Raw genomic sequence first — 19,795 nt, 5'->3', positions numbered from 1 at the left:
TTTAATTTGTGGATGCTAACATCTCCTTACTTCTTGGAAGTAATTTATTTTTGTTTATCAAAGTTAATTAATAAAAATTCTATTATTTAGACAATTATAAGAGTAGACTGTAATCAGGGCTTTTATTTTTTTTACACTTTTGTTGGAGTGTCTATTTTAATTACAATTTTTTTTTTTAATTAATGTTTATGACTAGAGGCGTAGCTAGGGTTTTTGCTTGGAAATTTATAAACTATTTAGCATAACACATGCTTTAACTTACATCAAAATTGTATACTATTTATTGCAATAATTTAACAGTAATGGGCAATAGTCCCTTTAGCCTCCTCTTTGGTTATACCACTGCCTAGTGCTAACATATATTTTAATCCTGCCTTAACTATAATATTTTATTTTAATTATTGATATCCTAAAATTATTAATATTTAATCACCAATTAATAAAGATTTACTTCCCTATTGGTTAGTGTTTTACTGCGACAATATTGAATTTTTTTGTTTATCAACATTTTTTTAATATCAATAAATATATATAAATAAATTTAAATACTGTACACTGTTTATCATAAGCGCAAATTTTAATTTTGGTTTATTTTATTTAAATAAATAATAGGATATTTTTAATTAAGTGCACTATTCTCAACAAATTTTGCTATACTTGCGCCTACATTACATAGTTTTAAATTTAGTAAACTTGTTATAATAAATTGATTAAGTCTTGTCTGAATGAAAAGTAATTCCTGAGTCAGATAATTCTACATCTGAAAAAGAATAATTAGAAATTATTTAATAAGATTAATATGTTTTAATTTTAATTTAAACAATTAAAATTTTCGAACAACAAAACAAATTATAAAAACGGAGAACAATAATAGTGTCAATTTGGTGATGATTTTAATTGTAATTTATCTATTTGCAAGCTTAATATTTTTGTAAAATACTGAAAAATAAGCTAATAGAACTCCCGTGCCTTATGTGGTTTGTGATTTGAACTGTCAATTTTGTATAGTTAATTTGCAATCTTAAATATTTCCTTGTATTAATTATTATTAATTATTCCAACAGGAGAGAGTTAAAGTTGCAAGTCTTACCTACAATTTTGAGAAAGTACGATTTTGATCCTAAGTTGTTTTAAGTTCTCTAAGCTTTTGAATAATAATGTAATTTACATTTAATCTTCCTTGGTTTTAGTCAAAGAAATTAGATAGTTACACAGTTTAATTTAATAAATTTATTTCAACTTAAAAACATTATTCACAACGTAATTGTTTCATTTTGACTATTTACAGTTATTCCTTATATGGTTTTATTTATTTTTGATTGTCATCACCCACTACTATTATTTAATTTTAAATTCTTACTTGTACTAAAATTTTCAAATTTTTGATCTCCACTTGTATTTTGTTTAATGAGTTCATTGGATTCCAACTCTTTATACTTAGGTCTTTTCATTGGAATATCTTCATTCATAATGTTTTGCTAGGAGTTAAAAAATCAAATTACAAATAAACAAATTATTAAAACTTAATAAATTTTATTTATTTATTCTTTACTTGTAGGTTTAATGTGTCCGAGAAGATTTGATGGCGTTTTATTAAAATGGAACCAAAAATAAAACATGCTAAAAATGATACAACTATTGCGAAAAATATAGCAATATTTTTACCAAAGTCATTGGTTTCTAAAATTATAAATTTAAGAATATAGAGATAAAACTTATTCTTTGAGGACAAAATTATTTTCAATTAATATAATACCTAAAATTCGTGGTTGTATAATACGAAGAGGCTGTTCCGGAACGAATAACCTAGATCTATGTAAATCGTATAACATTAAAGATCGATCGCTTAATTTTCTAGCTAATTCTTGTATTGTTCCATCTGTAGTAATATTTGTTATTTGACTCAAATGTAAAACAATATACACAGGATCGCCTGAATCATTCTATTTATTAATTTCTATAAAATTTAACCGTCAGATAAATCATTTAAACTTACTTAAAATTAATTTTAATCCTTTCATAATATTTGAAAGCGATTCTAATTTTTCATTTAGTTGTTGACTTAAAGAGCTCTCTAGGGTCCCTAAATCTTGATCATTGAAATCGGCTGAGTTGCTATTTATTCTAAAAATATTTTAAGTGTTATAATCAAATACATTTTTGATAATAGTCGAATATTGGTAAAAATTAGAAACGATATCGTTGACTTTTTCAATTTTCCCACAAAATCGATTATTTTTGAAAAATTACAATAATAAAATAAAAATATATTTAAAAAAAAACTTTGAATTTTGGTCACTTTATTATAAAATATATATTATTTGATATTAAACCAAAAACAGTTTTTGATAATCTTGTTAATATTTTTTGTATTAAAATATATTATGAAATATAGAATTGAAATAAGACGAAAATGGTATTTATTGATACAAAATTCTATTCTTAGAATAGGTTTTTTGTTATGACACTGTTTTATACTTTTTAACAAAACACGAACAGAGTAATGTATAGGAAGAATGAAATTTCAGAATTAGAAGATGATTTACAGCAATAACTGGTTGAAACTGAATCTGAAAAATGAAATGAAATTATAGAGCCCCCCCAAAAAAATCCTTTCTAGATGATAGTGATAATGATGCTTTATTTCGTAAAAGTTTAAATTTTATTTTTGAAAAGAATAAAATTGATTTTAATTATGACAAAGCAATAAAAAAAATTATCAGCAGCACTAATAATCTTTTTTTATTATTATTATTATTATTATTATTATTATTAAAAATAAAAACACTGAAACTATAATACTATTATTCAATAAAGAATAATTTTATCCATTTACTATCCCCAATATATAATAATAAAGTCTTGTGATAAAAAAAAACTTATTTCTTCATAATAAAATGTAGTTAGAAAATATTTGATTATCGTAAATATTATAGCTATTATCTATATTTTTTTTATATTAATATCATTATTTGATTTGGTTGGTATACTATAGTCTGATTTTTACAACAATAGTAAGATAACAGCATTCTTAATAATATAAAAACATGGTGAAAGCATTTAAATATTAAATTTAATTTTTGAGTATAATTTTTTTTCTCGATATCGATTCATTTTTTCATACGATAATATCGGGAACAATTTTTTTTCTATATTACTATATAATATTGCTGAAATTCAGTACGATATTGATATCAAAAAAAATATATCGTTGACGAACTGTAGTAAAAATAATAGTGTCGGTTACATTATGATGATATCTATAACACATGGGCTGAAAAGTCCCGGGCCTAATATATAAAGGGCGCTATTTTTTTGGAATTAATCTTATTTTTAGTTGGTACTAACCTACAAAAGACAGCTGTTAAACTTTCATGACAATCTGTTCATTAGAATGTGATCTATTGTGCTAAGCGTGAAGCTACTTTTGTAATTTTCAAAAATGGATCAAAAACAATTTCGTGTGTTAATTTCACATTGCTTTTTGATGGGAAAAAATACCGTTCAAGAAAAGAAATGGCTTGAGAAGTGTTATGGGGACTCTGCTCCATCAGATACAACAATATAACGTTGGTATGTTTAATTCAAACGTGGTTGTAGAGACACAGATGATGCAAAACGCAGTGGACGTTCAAATGAGACAGTAACTCCAGAAAATATTGAAAAAATCCACAAAATTATTTTGAATGATCGTAAAATGAAGTTGTGTGAGATTAGCTGACATCATTAAGATATCAAAAGAACATGTTGGCTTTATATTGTATGAGCTTTTGTCCATGAAAAAGCTCTGTTCAAAGTGGGTGCCACGTTTGCTCACTGTTGAGCAAAAACAACAATGTGTTGATGATTCTAAGCAGTGTTTGATCATGTTCAAACATAATAAACCGGAATTTTTGCGTCAATATATCACTATGGATGAAACATGGATCCATCACTTCACTCCAGAATCAAAACGATCGTCATCTTATTGGACAGCAGTCGGAGAACCTCGCCCAAAGTGCCCGAAAGCACAACAGTCAGCTGAAAAGGTAATTGCCTCTGTATTTTGGGATAAACAAGGTATAATATTCATCGACTACCTTGAGAAGGAAAATACCATTAACAGTCAATATTATATAGCGTTATTGGAGCGTTTAAAGGACGAAATTACAAATAAACGACCGCATATGGCAAAAAAAAATTTTTTGTTTCATCAAGACAACGTACCGTGTCACAAATCAAAAAACACAATGGAAAAACTACGTGAATTAAAGATCGAATTGCTTCCTCATCCACCATATTTTCCAGATTTGGCTCCCATCGATTACTGGCTTTTTGCAGATTTAAAATAAATGCTTGCCGGCAAGAAATTTCGTTCGAATAAAAAGGTTATCAGTGAAACTGAGACCTAATTTAAGACAAAAGATAAATCATTCTACAAGAACGGCATTCAAATGTTAGAACGGCGCTGGAATGATTGTGTTGCTCTTGGTCGAGATTATGTTGATGAATACAGTCAATTTTGAATGAAATAATAGTGTTTTTTTTTGTTAGACCCGGAACTTGTCAGCCCATGTGTTACAACAAAATGATATGATTAATAATTATTATACAAATATGACATACCTAAATGCGGCATAAAAATCATGCGAGGATCTTTGCGCTATTATTGATTTATTAAAAAGTTCATCTCTATTCTTATCATAGAACACTGAGCTATGTATAGATTCTGATGCAGAGCTGTCTGATGCAACTTGATTAACTGCTGAAAAAATACTAAAAAAATCGGTTACAAATTTATTAAAAATATATGACATACTTTATGACTCATAACTTTAAAGAGTAAAACTATTTAAATTTATTTACCCATAATATTTAAATGCAGGACATTCACATTTCCCAAAAACTGATTGTCCTTTTGTTATAGTCCCGAGAAATGTACAACTTTTATTGGACCATATATGATTATCATTCCAATATCTACACTGATTAATTTAAAAAAAAAATTTTTAATTATCTTTGACCAAAAAACAAAAAACTAGTTATCCAAATTACTTCATAAGATATTTCAGAATTTGTCTCTAATGGAATTTCAATAATGTTCGTTAAATCGGAAAATTCATCGATTTCTTCATTTGATAATAGTTCTGCACTATAATTTTTTAATATATGATATCCGTATATACTACTACACCTAAAGGAATAAAAAAAATACTCTTTAAATTTTTAATCAATTTTTATTGATATTTATTTATATCATTATAAAAATGATTTCTATATATTTTTAATAAAAAAGTGTTTTTACGTTTTATTGTCGCTAACCTTTTAAGTTTACTTTGGTTCATTTTACTGTCTACATGAGACAAAAAGTCATCATAATAATGAATTCCTACAACGCAAAATGGAAATTTAGTTGATACTTTTTTAAAAAATGTATCATCTAAAATAATCTGAAAAACACAGTGGCTTTTTATTAAAATAGTTAAGATCATAATAAAATTTTGTAACAACATTACTTAATGTTATAGACAATTTGTTTATTAATACATATAAGTAAGGTTAACATTAAAACATAAAGGAGCACATCCAGTCAAAAATGTTGAACTTTTAAAATTATTACAATTTAAAACTTGAAATTTCAAACATTTTTGATAATCCTATCTTTAGTTTGTTACCTTTAATAATAAGTGAAATTAAATAAAAGTGGAGTTACTAATTGCTAATTAATTATACTAAGCACACCGTGATATCCTATATGTGCGCATATATATTTTAATACATTTTCTTTATTATTCTTATACAATTAAAAATAAGAAACAAATTATTACTTTTGATTTCTGTTTAATGCATTTTTTATCAAGTTCTGAACTACAAGAAGGAATTTCAAGCAAATGGTCAAGCAAACTCAAACTATTTACATGTTGAACACTAAAACTTCCAACTAGTGATCCTGTTAAACAAAAATGAACCAAAGTATATATTATTAAGTCTTTAAGACTTATTTTTTTGAAATTAAAACCAAAAACAATTAATTGTGTTAGTAATAAACTCTTTTAGACATATATCTGCATCGCTTGATCATTATATTGTAGTATTTTGTTATAAAGTATTTTAATATTATACTTATATTTTTAAATAAAGTTCTAAATTATCTAGCGTTGTTTGTATATAATATTTGTTCTTTTCAAGAACAAGGAATTTATTTTTATTTTAATTATGACAGATAATAGCAGTAGAAAAACCACACTAACTTCGGTATTTATCTTTTAATTGGAAAAATTGTATTTTTTGCAACTAACTTGATCGTAAAACAATTATTCACATGGCAATATGTCCATATGTAATACACATTATGTATATACATAGACATATTGCCATAAAATCACTCTGAAGTGTGTTTTTAATTTTTAAATATTTTTCAATATCAATCTATATTAAAATATTTTTGTCAAAGTTATAAAACATAACTAATTAAATATTTAAACAAGTTATTACTGAAAAGAAACATACCAACATATTTTTCTTCACGCTCATTCATTACCATGCAGATTTGTTTGGCATAATTGAATATATTCACAACTAAGTTTTTCTTTTCCACTATTTCTATGGTGTCTTTTGGGGAATTAAGTATAACTATTTCTGATACTCTTAAAAATAAATTTATCTAAAAAAATATATTATAGAATATTTTGTGTCAACTATATAAATGTAGCTGATAATTCTATTTTCATACTAATTTCATGTTTATTTGTATATTTGAGTGAATGGCTAAATCTACAGCATTTAAACTACGTACAATGTATTTAATATTGGTAATGACATTTAATGATGTAGGCATTTTATCTGGAACTATAAAAATTAAAAATTATCAAAAGATAAAATTAGTCTAATTAGAAAATTTACTTGTTAAAATAGTATAAATTTGATTTCTCAAAAAAAGAAGACATTTTAAAATGTTTCCATTGTATATTGAAATTGTAGATAATATCCGAGTGAATGATTCCAAGTATGTTAAGCTTATTGGCAAGTATTCTCTGCGTTCAGATAAACTAAACAAATTATTAGCCGAAAACATTAAAATGTTTTTTAAATGTAAATATTGGAATTATGATCAAAAAATTAATCACACACCTTAAAATTACACTTTCGTTAATGTATTCGTTAATAACGTTCATAATTTTGCCAGCAATTTGTTGATATTGGCTATTATTATACGTTTTCATCGTACTAATAAATGAAATTAAAAAAGCCTCCGATTCAGTTATCATTTGCGATTTCAATAATGATTTATACTTAATAAGGTAGGATCTACAAATTGTTTTTAGATAAACAATTAATGCTCTTAATTTGATTTTAATAGATGGTTAATGCACAGTAATTGTGCAGGTAATAAGGTTATTCTTTACTGTATTAAAAGTATATTTACTTAATAATTCATAACATTTTTATAATTGTTTTTAAATTGATAGTATATAATTAAAAAGAACCTACTTTATTTCGGATTCTGAAGGTTGAGTTGGTTGGTGAACTAAAACATCTGGACCTTCTGTAATACTACAACTATGGTAGATATTACATGCTTTTAAAATTGTTTTTATACGTGTATAACTCGAGTTGACTGTAAATTTAAAACTTATGAATGAAATTAATTGAACCTCTAAGTAAGTTTTTTTACCTGATGGTAAGACAGTATCAGTTTTTAGCCAGTAATAAGACGAATAGAAGTATATGGGTTTAGTTGATAATGTTCGAATATAATAACCAAAATTATATTGTATAGGATGACTTGATTTAGTATCGTAAGCTGGGTTTGTTTGAAATCTAAATACTGTGTTAAAACCAATGCCATCCAATGGGAATACCTAAGTATAATATAAACTGTATGAATACTTCAATGAAAAATATTATGTTTAACTAGACATTTTTTACCTTTAATTCAGAAACTAATGGAGAAGCCACGATAGATAAAGGTATAATACCAAATACTGGATATTTTAACGAAGCACAATAAACATTTAGCTTTAACAAATATTTTGCGCTGTGTTTAACATTATTAGGTAATGTCACAGTAAATCGTACATTACGAGAAAACGTTTCATTTCTATTTGGTTTATAATCTTCAAGAACTTTAACCTTTCCGCCCTAAAATTGCTTTAATAATTATTACGAACTCGCTGAATTGATTTAATTATTTATTATTAATTATGTATGTATTTACAAATTATAGTAAAAATGTCTTAGTCACTTTATCTTTTGATAAATTTTCTAATGAAATTATTAGCCGTAGAATATAGGGTGATTATTTGATCACAAATTAATTATTAAAAACAATAAAAATAAAAACCCAGGACAGGGGGGTCACGGCACAGTGGTGACGTGGCATAGTTGGATCAAGTAAATGATATCTGACAGTGATTAAAATCACTATCAAAAATAAACGCTTCGATGCAAATCTTTAGATAGTGTTTAATTTTAAAAAAATTGGTGTTTTATTCCAAAAGCTACTTGATCTGCTGGTTCCTGATTAATATCTCGATTAAGATAAAGTATGTCGAATGAAAAAAGGTTTATTAAAAAATATTATTTCTCATAAAAAAATTGTGTGGATCCATAAACTTTTCAATAAGTTATAGCATTATAAAGTTAAATATAATATAAATAATAAAATCGAGAATTTTCACACGAAAATAGCATTCGGTAGCCATTTTCGCCGTGAAGACAAGTCCAGAGGTCAAATTTTTTTTTTTCAAATTAAAGTATATTACATTAGCTTTAATTTAAGATATATATAAAAGTGTCAGACCTTTGGAACATTTTTAAAAGTTAATTTTTTGTGAAAAAGCGATTTTTAAATTTGTAATTTTTTTGGAGGTTTCCCCCATTTACGGGGAACGAGGGAAATTTTTTCAATTTTGAAGGGTAATGTCTTCGACTAGATACGATTTGTAATCTTTTGACGTATCGTTGAAAGAAATCCGTTCGGTGAGAGCTGAGAAAAAGTGGTAACAGACACAAAAAAAAAAAAAAACACATAGTAAAACCAATACCTTCTCAGCTTCGCATCGAAGCTAATAATTATAATTTTTTTATTTCTTTTAGTTACATGTTTCTTTCCAATTTATAAATCATGTAGTATTTTAAATATTCACCCTTTATGAGGTAAATATAAGGGATGGATATAGAAATCAACTGTTGAATGATAAATTAAGAAAAGTATACAACTAAAAGAAAAAAATACTAATATTATTTTATGTAAAAAAATTATAATAGTCTCTATAAATAGTAATTTAATAATAAATTTGCACATAAGACATTTTAGATTGTTTAATATGATTATATACAAACAATATTCTAAAAATCATACCAACTGTTTGGGTGTTAAATAATTATAACCAGCATCTGCAGAAGTGCTCCAAGAAACTAAACAACTGAATGTTAAATAAGATATTGTTGCAGCAATAGTAAAACTTTTTCCCGCAGAAAAAGGAACGCTTGGATTTACGTTATCTGGCCAATAATACGATATATGGGGACCAGTTTCATAAGATACTACTAACACCGAAACGGCAGAATCAACTGGAACTCCAGACAATGATATCTGAACTAAAAAATAATACCTAAAAATATTTTATTAGTAAATAGTTAGATTAATTTATTTTGCTAAATATTTAGTGATTTCAACATCGAAGTTCCGCACTAGGTTCCGATTAATACAACCGTAACGATCGTTTAATTTTAGTAGTTACATATCTAGAATTTTATTTAGATGAGGTTTAAGTTAGAAAATTTTTTTTATTCTTCTTGGTTTTTTGGTTGAAGAAGGATTTACCTGGGAAACTTATTCACCCCCAGTAAATACTTCTCTGGATGATAATAATGGTTATAAAATATACAAACCGTCCTGGTTGCAATGTAATTTCACGAATTACTAGTTCTGAAGACTGTTGATTATCAATAGCCTCTTTTATTTCAGGATAATTTCCAATTTCCAAACAATCGTCACCTTTTATGGTTTTACATGACCATTTGTACTAAAAAATAATAATAATTATTTAATTGGCATCAAGTGTATTTGAATTCTCGAAAATTCTGAATATTTTAAAGAATGTAATACATTTGTGTCCTGAAGAGTCGTATTTACATGTTTATCGCTACCAAGTTATGATAATATAGAAAATGTAATTAGTTCAAAGTATATTCTTAAAAAAAAAACTGCTTAGAATAGTAATAATTTAAGTAACTAAAATTACAATCAATTTAGAAACATAATATAATGTGAAATTTATGAAACCCAATCTTAATACTTATTATAGTATCTATTAATTATTTCATGTATATTCAATTTTGAATAGTGATTATTTTCCAAGTATTTACAAAGAAAGTAAACATACGTTAAATTATTTATCAACATTAAGCGTTGATATTAGCTCACTTTGACGTTTTTTTTTGATAGATAATCATGATGCATAACTTTCAGATGAACTAGTCGACTGAATGAAACTACGATTTGCTGAGGAACAATAATTGTTTTAGCATCAAAATTATCCACTCTAAAAGTAACTTCATCCTAAAAAAAAATTAAAATACTTACAAAATTACGAGCGAGTATTTTTTTATTTTTATTTTTGTCGATTTCAAATCTACAATTATAATTTTTATATCACCTCTTTTTGGGATGATCACTAATTAGTAAAAAACGAGATTTTTAAAATTAGTTTAACTATAAAGTATTTTAAAATAATTAAGTCACCTAATTGTACATTTTTTAAAAAGTAATAACTGTGTAAAATTGAAATGAAAAAATTAAATTTACACAAAAATAATTTCATATTGAGATTTTTTTATTGTGAGGAGATACAGGAAAATGTGTACCCAACCTTTTTTTTATGATTTTGAAAACACACAAATTCAAATTCAAAATTTAACTGTTTTAAAAATGAGTTTTAAAGTTTTATAAGTATAAAGTCAAAATAAATATTTTCGAATAAAAAATTAAGGCAATTGTTCCCCTTTTACCAATATGCGAATGCAGTGTACATATATATATGAATAAAAGTATCAATATTTCTGAAACGTTTTCAAAATTTAAGCTGAAAAGTTAATTTTTTGTGGAAAATTTGCCATTTCAAAACTCCCTGTAGGCAGGTAAAGAGTCAAACTTTCAAAAAATATATATTTAATAATAGATAAATATCAAAGGTATGTATAAAAAAAGTTACTGCAGTTTTAATAAAAATGTAGAAAATTATGGTTTTTTTATATTGTAATTTTTTGGGAGATTCCCGTCATTTAGGGGGAATGAGAGAAATGTTTTCAATTTTTGAGGGTAATGTTTTTGACTAAATACAATTTTTGATCTTTCGACGTATCGTTGAAAGAAATCGGTTTGGTGAGAACTGAAAAAAAGTGGTAACAGACGCATATAAAACACATTATAGTAAAATTAATACCTTCTCAGCTTTACATCGAAACTAAAAAATATTAATAAACCTAAATCATGTAATTTATATGGTTTTCAATACTCGAGGATTTTGAGGGATGTAAATTTATTTTAAATACCAACATTTAAATATAAAAAAGAATATTTCAATTATAAGTATTTGTAATTTTTAACACAATTAGGTATCCTTAGCAAAAAAGAAAAAAATTACAATACAAAATCCGGGTATTTAAAATTTATTTCTCTTGAACTGTATAATATATTATATTTAACAAGCATAAAATTATTTTTAGATTTAATATAATACTTCAAAAAAATACTCTTATTGTTAATCGAATAATCAATCCCCAAGTATGTTATTTTATTACCGTTGCTATCACAGAAATAAGATCTTTAGTATTTTTTGCATTACGTATTTCGCACAACACAATATAACTAATATCCTTCTTTAGTTCTGTTGTATCAAGTATTAATGTTGGTCCATTAATTCCAATGAAATTTCGTTTGATGCCTTCAGTCATAAAGTACCAGTCATACTAAAATATAATAAAAAAATTAGATTAACGATTTTTATAAGGTCTTAAAAAGTTAAAGTAATTGATATTAACAGTTACATTTATAATCTTTGGGTTTCTAATATTGATTGTATAATATTTTTACTTTAAATTATAAAAAAACAAAATATAATTATCCGAAAAAACATTTTACTTTTGCTTAAAATGTCAAATCTAAATAACATTTACTATAGTTATTTTAAAATGTCTCTTATAATATTCTAACCAAAAACTGCAAAAAACTTATATTTTTTTAAATAATATTTTTTTTTCAGTTTTAATATTTTTGTACCTGAATGCTTTCATTGTTATATAATTTACTGCACTCTGGATAAATTACAGTTTCAAAAATTGCTTCGGTACCAATTGGAAATAACGGACGAGATATTATTTTGAAATCAATTTTTGCGTTATTGTTTTGATAATCAACTAATTTGAATTTTAACTGTGTTTTTAGTCCATTTTGATTCAAAATATTGGTACCAGTCATTTCTAATGTGTATAAAACATTTGGTAACATCTGTATAATACATAACACTTAAACTAACAAATTTAATAAAATATAAGTTAAAATATATGCAATAAAATTTTAAAAGAGAAAAAAAAACACAAAATAAAAATACTAATATTTTCAGAAAATAATTTACGTTATTTGTGCATTTCCTTTTTTAAATGTAGTTTCAGAATTTACAAATGATAATACAATAATATTTCTATTTCTATTTGACACAATATTAAGTATCTATAAGGATTAAAAAACAAAATAAAAAGAGACTTATGATCTATAATTTATTGAATTTAATATTTAAAATTAAGATTTTATATAGTTATATTTTAAATAATATTAGCCACAAGCGATACATTTTTATTGTAAATAGAGTTGAAAATTAAAATTTACCTTTTTGCTTAATTAAATTCTCAACGAACAAAAAAAATTGTTTTTTTTTTTACATACATAGTTATAGTATTATTATACTATAAAATAAAATAACAATTATTATTTATTTATTTATTTATCAGTAAAACAAAATCGTATTATTATCAGTTTTTTTTTTAATAAATATGAAACTTTATTTCGTTTAATAACAAAAATAAATTAGACATTACCATTGCACTATCAAGGCAAATCCCATTTGCTAAATTCTGTTGTTTGATATTTTCTATTAACTCTAAAACACTATTTCTTAAATTAGAATTCCGAAGAGCAACTTCTTCGGGTGAAATTATGGCAGTATTTATGTAATCGTGTATACTTAAAATTACATCAAAATTAAGTATTAAAGAACCAAATGTATGAGCATTAATCATATTAGCATTTGAACAATCACTTTTAAAAAAATATTTTTGATTTAATCCATTATCATCGTAAGAGTAGTTTTTGTATGACATACAATAAAAACTAGGACCAATCAGCCAATAGGTTGGTAATGTAACCTAAATGTTTTTTATATATATATTAATATAAGCATACATAAACAAAATTTTGCATATATAAAAACAAATTATACAAAAAAATTATTGAAAGTAAAAATTAAAATAAACCAAAGATATTGTAAAGAAAAAATTAGGATTTCACACAATAAAAATTAATAAAACTTATAAAATACATACCATTTGTAATTTAAAAATAAATATTTATCAATTTACTTTAGTTAAAATTATTATCATCATACAACCTACTATATTTATAGAGAATGTTCAAAAATAAGAAAAAGTCAACTGTTACAAACAATGAGAACAATAAAAACTCTTTCCTTTCCTTATTGAACACTATTATATTTAATAATATCACAATAGTATTATAAATAAAAAATTAAGATTTTTAATTTTCTCAGTAAAATATTTATATATTCTCAATAAAAAAAGAATAGAGCAGTAGAACCAGATTAAGTGCCAGTAGAAGTATAGAAAATATTAGACTGTGTTGGCATAATGTGGTTGAAGAATATTTTTAATAAAATCCTATTAGAAGGGAAAATACCAAAAAAATGGAAAAATAGTGTCGATATTTAAAGGTAAAAGTGATATACAGGAGTGTGGAAATCATAATTTAAAGATTTAAGAAAAGGTAATAGACAAAAAAATACGAGGAAAACATCAGTAATAAAGAACCAGTTTGGTTTTTTGCCTGTAAAGTTAATGATAAAGACAGTTTTTTGTGTAGACAACTAATAGAAAAAATAAGGAAAAGAAGAAAAAGCTGTGTATGGCATTTATAGATTAGAAGAAAGCGTATGATAGAGTACCGAGAGAGGATTTAAGTGGGCATTAATGAGAAAAGGAGTCCTAAAGGTTACATTAATATAATAGAAGATATGTATGATGACACCTATACCAGATTGAAAAGTGTGATTGAAGTAACAGAAGATTTTAGGGTAAAATTATTAGTGGATAGGTGAAGTGGAGAAAAAGTAAGTTCTATAAGACTGTAGTGAGACCGGCTACATGTATGATTTATGGTTCAGAATGTTAGGCAGTTGACAGGAGAATAGAGCAGAGATGAAAATGTTAAGATGGATAAGTGGAGTGGCTAGAAAAGATAAGATAAGGAACGAATATATAAGAGGGAGTATTGGTGTAGCGTCAATTATTGATAGGATGAGAGAAAATAGACTTAGATGGTTAGGTTAAGTTATAAAAAGAGAGGAATCGGAATCTGTAAGAACAGTTATGAAAATTAATTTTGAAAGAAGAAGGATTAGAGGAAGACCAAAAAAGAGATGGAGGAATATTATGAAATGCGATATGAGGACGGTTAATGTGTGCAAAGATAATGTGGGAGATCGTGTTAAGTTAAAATGGTTGAGATAAAAGCGAGGAAAAATATACAAAGAAGAAAATATACTTATACTATATTTACCTCAGAAATTGTTATAGGAACATAAATTTCGTTGTACGACATTGTAAGGCCATATTTGGGCAATGATTTAAAAGATCTTATAGAATTATTTGATGAAAATTGAAAAATGAATTGATTATTTTTTACACTGGATACATTTCCAAGAAGTACCTTTAAATGATCAGCTGAAAACCAACAAACTGCACCTAAGAAAAATAAATAAATTAATAGTTCTTAAGTTATTTACTAAAAAAATTGCAATTTTAAATTCAATACTATTACCGTCACTAATTTGAGCTATTGTGTAAGGTGTAAATATATCATGACACAATTCCGGACCTTCTACATTTTGATCGAATTGAAACCAAATTATTCTTAAATCTTTAGTAAATCCTGACTTCATTATTTTAGGACGATTTGCTTGAACCTTAATTGTTTTGTAATTATTTGAACTATAAAATATAATAATTTTAACGCTGTTTGAAAATTCTGATTGCTTATTTTAAAATACATAAAAATTTTATTACTAAAAAATTCAAATTACTTTAAAACTGAATCAATAGCTTCAATTGAATAAACTACTGCTACACGATACTCAGTCGCTTTTGCTAATTGATGGACAGGACATGCGATCGATGTTGAAAGTTTATTACCACTGATCGAATTTGTTGGCAAAATCACTTGATCATCGCCATCAGAGAAGTAGCACAACAAAGAAACTGGTTCCGTCAAGTTGAAAACTTCTAATTTAAACTACATTAAGTATTAATTAGAAATTGAAGAGTAAATATTTTCTTATATCTAAGTTTAGAAATAGATTTACTATAAAATTTAGGAAAATAATGGGCATTTCAAATGTAACTTTAATTTTACTTACTGAAACACTTTCTCCGTGTGTTATAACACTTGGTTCTACATTTTGAATTAACAAATATAAGCTATTAACAAGTAAAAAATTTCCATCAAAATTTAATTGGGTATTATGATTTGAACATTGCAAATTAAAAGCACCTAATGCTGGCGGTGTTTTGAAATATGCCACTAGAGATCTCTCTTCGATTGTCAAGTTGGTTTCCTTTAAATAAAAACCCAAAAATATTTTAAAATTATAAAAATAATGATCAAAACTCATAAATTGTAAAAATAAAAGTAAATTAATGACCGTAATAGTGGTTGAAGTCTTTTAATAAAGAAAAAAATCGTTTTATATGTTAAATTGAATAATAATTAAAATGTTAATTTATAATAAAATTATGTATCAGGTATTTAAAATATTATAAGTAATAGTTTATATACATGTATATTTAACTCGTCATAGAATTCATCTGCGGAGCCATAGTTACAGGTCCGAGTTTGGATCTATACTGCCTTATTTCCTATATGTTTTTGTAATTCGTTGTTGTTGAAGTTATTGTTTTTATTTTTATTTTTTAAGTTGTTTTGTTTTTACCATTATCGCTGTTTTTGTTTTTGTCATTGTTTTTACTGTTTTTGTTATTATGTTTTTTTTTTAATGTAAAAAACATTGACATTAGGCAATTATTTTATTTCGATAGCCAAGTAAAAACAATAAGTAAAGTGCGTTTTTGATAAATATGAATAAAAAACAATAATCAAAAATTAAAACGATCAAAATGTATAATAATTTGTTTGCGCTAAGCCATCGATATATATATATTATCAAGCTATTCTAAAATGATTCTTATCATCACTTTTTCTTTAGTTTCATTCTCTATCATTTAACTGTTCTATCTATTCATCATAAAATAGCTATCGGTATATTAAGGATTTTTTTACTTTTAGTAAAAGTATTCATAAGGATAATATGTTGAAGTAGTAGTTAGTTTTAACTACTAACAGTATGTGGTACACCCAGAGAAAAACCTCGATCTATATAATAAATTCATTGTTCAATTTGATAAATATATCATTACTATTGAACCTATGATGTATTTATCAATATTTTTTTTTCTTGTCTTGAACAATAATTATTTATAAGAATAGTTATTTTGTTCGTATTAATAAAACATTATCATAAACCCTTGATAAAACTTCTCTATCAAAATTGATTGAGGTTTTTCTTTGGGTGTAGTAATTAAATAATATAAAAATCACACAAATTTTGATAGTTTTGCCAATGCTTAGGAAAAATTGAGAAATTGCATATAATCATGTACCTCAAACACAAGAGACTCACGCAATACCATCCAAACAATCAACCTTTGCAATTGTAAGGCGATAAAAAGAATAATTTAAGCTGGATTAAATTTTCGAAATCGATTTTCTAAACTTAGAAGGACGTTGGCAAAAAATTAAAAATATGATTAACTTTATATTTAATGTGGATTTGATTTATATAACTTTTGAGAAAATCAGTGACCTCATCAGTGTAGCCTCTCAAACAGCACTTTAAAATAAAAACAATTTACTAGTTGTATATTTTTAGCTTCAATACGAAGCTAAGAATGGTACAATTATAAATGAGAGAAATCTTCAAAAAAATTATAAATTTAAAAATCACTACTTTTTGACATTTTTTCAATTTTTTCTACTTAATACTGCCATAACTTTTTGAAAAATGTATAGATCGATACAATTTTTTTTTTTATAGATACATAAGATATTTACATATAATTTTGTATATTTTGTTTTTGTAAATCTAACCTTTTACTTTTATACATGTAAAATTTAATTTTACATCTATAACTTAACGTCTTAATTTAAGTTTGAACGAAATAAACATAACCTTCATAAATAAGCTTCGTATTTATTATCATACATTTATTGAACCCACTGTATGTGAAATATTGAATTTACAAATGTCAATCATTTTGTATGAAAGGAATGAATATGTAAGAGAATGCATAGGAGTTGTGTTGATTTTGGATAAGATGAATGAAAATAGGCATAGATGGTTTAATCATGTTATGTGAAAAAATCGGAAAATGTAAGAATGGTCATGAAAACGTTAAAGAAACGTTAAGAGAAGAGGAAGACCGAAAAAGAAGTAGTTGGGTGAAATATGGGGAGATATAAGAACTATTGGTTTGTGTACAGATGACTAGAATATAGTGTCAAGTAGAGGTTTATGGTAGCCGACTTTTTGTTGTTAGGATAAAGGCGAGAGAGAAAAGGAAGATTTTGTATATGTATATATATACATCTAATAAACAAAAAATATGTATAAAAGTAGTTGTCTTTAACATTCATCAGTATTTTTTTTATAAATATAAAATTATGAATTATATTAGAAAAATTAAAAAAATTAATATATTTTTTAGTTTTTTATAACAATTTAATTGTTTAATTATTGTATAATTAATAATTAGTATTTATCTCCAAAACAAGATGTAGTGGAAAAAATCTGAAGATAAATTCGAAATGAATGTCAAAATTCCTTAGGAAAGTATTCACAAATATATTATAAAAATAAAAAATTTTCATAATTTTTTAGGTGCAAATAATTTTTTGGATATTAGATTAAGTGTGCAAATTATTTTAAATTACCATTATAGTGCGGAATTCTAACTCCATTACATTACATTTTGTATTCTCGACGATTTCTGAATATGATTTCAATCCTTTAATGCGTATTTTTATGTAATCTTTATTTCGAACATCATATATAAATGGAGATAAATAAATATCTTGAGATAATAAACAAGAAAATTCTGTTCAATATCATAAATACAAATTAGTGTTGACAATAGTAATTAAATCAATTATTTCCATTGATTTTACTATTCATATTATAGGATAATTTGTGAAAAAACATTCATCTTTAATAAAACTATAATCTATTGCTATATTATAAATATTTATCAATTATTGTAATCTGGAAAAATATTATATTTTTAAATCAATTTTTCGATTTTAAAGTTAATTTCCAGACTTTATAAATTTATGAATGTATTATAAAAATAATAAACATAATATTTTCTTAATAAACAGGGTTGTTACGTAAAGAAATTTTAAAATTTACATTGATTTTATAGAACGTTTAAAACTAATTACTTATGTTTCAAACAAAATTTAAAATAAACATGTTTTTTATCAACCCTGTTTCTATTATTATTATTATTATTATTTAATAATATCTATTATTTATAGATATAAAATGTCATTATCATATTATAAACAATATTATTTTAACAAAATTTAATATCAAATTTAGTAAAAAGTAAAAATGTTTTACGGATATATTATTGTGCTATAAAATGAGTCACTTACTTAAAATAACCATTACAATAATTAATATTGATAAAGAAAACATTTTTACACCAAGCGAGAACAGTATATTTTGCTGGTCAGCTTTCTTCACGAAGCATAAGTATTATTATATCTATTTTCAATGTATATACTCAGAGTTGTCATGGAAATAAAAAGTCAATAACCTAAAAAACAAATAAGGAAAAATAATTTTAGAAATATATTAAATTAAGCAAAAAAAAAAAAAAAACATAGAAAATATAAATCTTTTTTAGAAAAATGTTTGTATTATATATCAAGTTAGTTTTTCAATGGTATAATTAAATATAAAGATTGAGCTATAGCACTTTTAGTAGAGTAGAACAGCTTGACAAATTTCATTACTCAGTGTCTTAAAAAAAATTAATAAATATTGAAAAATAAAGTTGTTTGTAAGTGATTCGAGTTTTCTGAAATGTACCTTCATAGGTTGGTAATGAGACTCCAGCATTATTATCCTTTGATTTTTTTTTTTATTTTTAGACCTACGAAAGGGCAAAATTCCATTAAAAATTTGTATAGCTCCTTTAAATAATATTTGTTGATCTAAGGAAATCTTTTTTATGTAGGCGTGTCATTCTGTAAAAAAAAAACCTTAATTTTCTACAAGATATTCCTAAAAAAAATATACCTTATTACGCCTTAATCTTTTCGGAAAGTGATAAACTTGATTGATAAATAGATTTATTAAAATCGATTTTATTTAGTAGCCTACAGGGTCTGATATAATATAAT

The 19,795-nt window shown here is 24.7% G+C and overlaps 1 protein-coding gene across 3 annotated transcripts; it reads right to left on the bottom strand.

The window, feature by feature from the left end:
• Positions 1-556: 556 nt before the first annotated feature.
• LOC126906741 (uncharacterized) lies at positions 557-19,618 on the bottom strand. Of its 3 annotated transcripts, XM_050687514.1 has the most exons (30): positions 19,482-19,614; positions 19,043-19,206; positions 18,320-18,483; positions 15,690-15,887; positions 15,357-15,565; positions 15,095-15,264; positions 14,834-15,018; positions 13,081-13,407; positions 12,266-12,493; positions 11,788-11,955; positions 10,412-10,546; positions 9,877-10,010; positions 9,344-9,596; positions 7,909-8,121; positions 7,655-7,841; positions 7,471-7,597; positions 7,111-7,287; positions 6,883-7,028; positions 6,713-6,828; positions 6,490-6,643; positions 5,808-5,929; positions 5,302-5,429; positions 5,035-5,173; positions 4,846-4,964; positions 4,606-4,755; positions 1,997-2,124; positions 1,757-1,933; positions 1,553-1,680; positions 1,361-1,478; positions 557-760 (listed from the first exon to the last, which is right to left on the bottom strand). In XM_050687514.1, the coding sequence occupies exons 2-30, from the start codon at positions 19,083-19,085 to the stop codon at positions 711-713; spliced, it is 4,593 nt and encodes a 1,530-aa protein (XP_050543471.1). In that variant the 5' UTR covers positions 19,086-19,206; positions 19,482-19,614; the 3' UTR covers positions 557-710. The 3 variants fall into 3 exon arrangements, 1 of the variants encoding a protein (XP_050543471.1); XR_007704324.1 differs by lacking the exons at positions 557-760; positions 1,361-1,478; positions 1,553-1,680; positions 1,757-1,933 and adding an exon at positions 3,349-4,020 and having other exon boundaries at positions 2,015-2,124; positions 19,482-19,617; XR_007704325.1 differs by lacking the exons at positions 557-760; positions 1,361-1,478; positions 1,553-1,680; positions 1,757-1,933; positions 1,997-2,124 and having other exon boundaries at positions 4,846-4,959; positions 19,482-19,618.
• Positions 19,619-19,795: the final 177 nt, after the last annotated feature.

Source organism: Daktulosphaira vitifoliae, unplaced genomic scaffold (assembly GCF_025091365.1).
Source record: "Daktulosphaira vitifoliae isolate Bord-2020 unplaced genomic scaffold, ASM2509136v1 Scaffold_5, whole genome shotgun sequence".
NCBI lineage: Eukaryota > Metazoa > Arthropoda > Insecta > Hemiptera > Phylloxeridae > Daktulosphaira > Daktulosphaira vitifoliae.
This window is presented reverse-complemented; position numbering and strand designations above follow the sequence as displayed.

Coding starts and splice junctions, on each gene's coding strand:
- LOC126906741 (XM_050687514.1), bottom strand. CDS start 19,085: ATGTTTTCTTTATCAATATTAATTATTGTAATGGTTATTTTAA. Junction 7,029..7,110: donor AACGAAAGTGTAATTTTAAG/GTGTGTGATTAA, acceptor TAATTTGTTTAG/TTTATCTGAACGCAGAGAAT. Junction 6,644..6,712: donor TACAAATAAACATGAAATTA/GTATGAAAATAG, acceptor ATATTTTTTTAG/ATAAATTTATTTTTAAGAGT.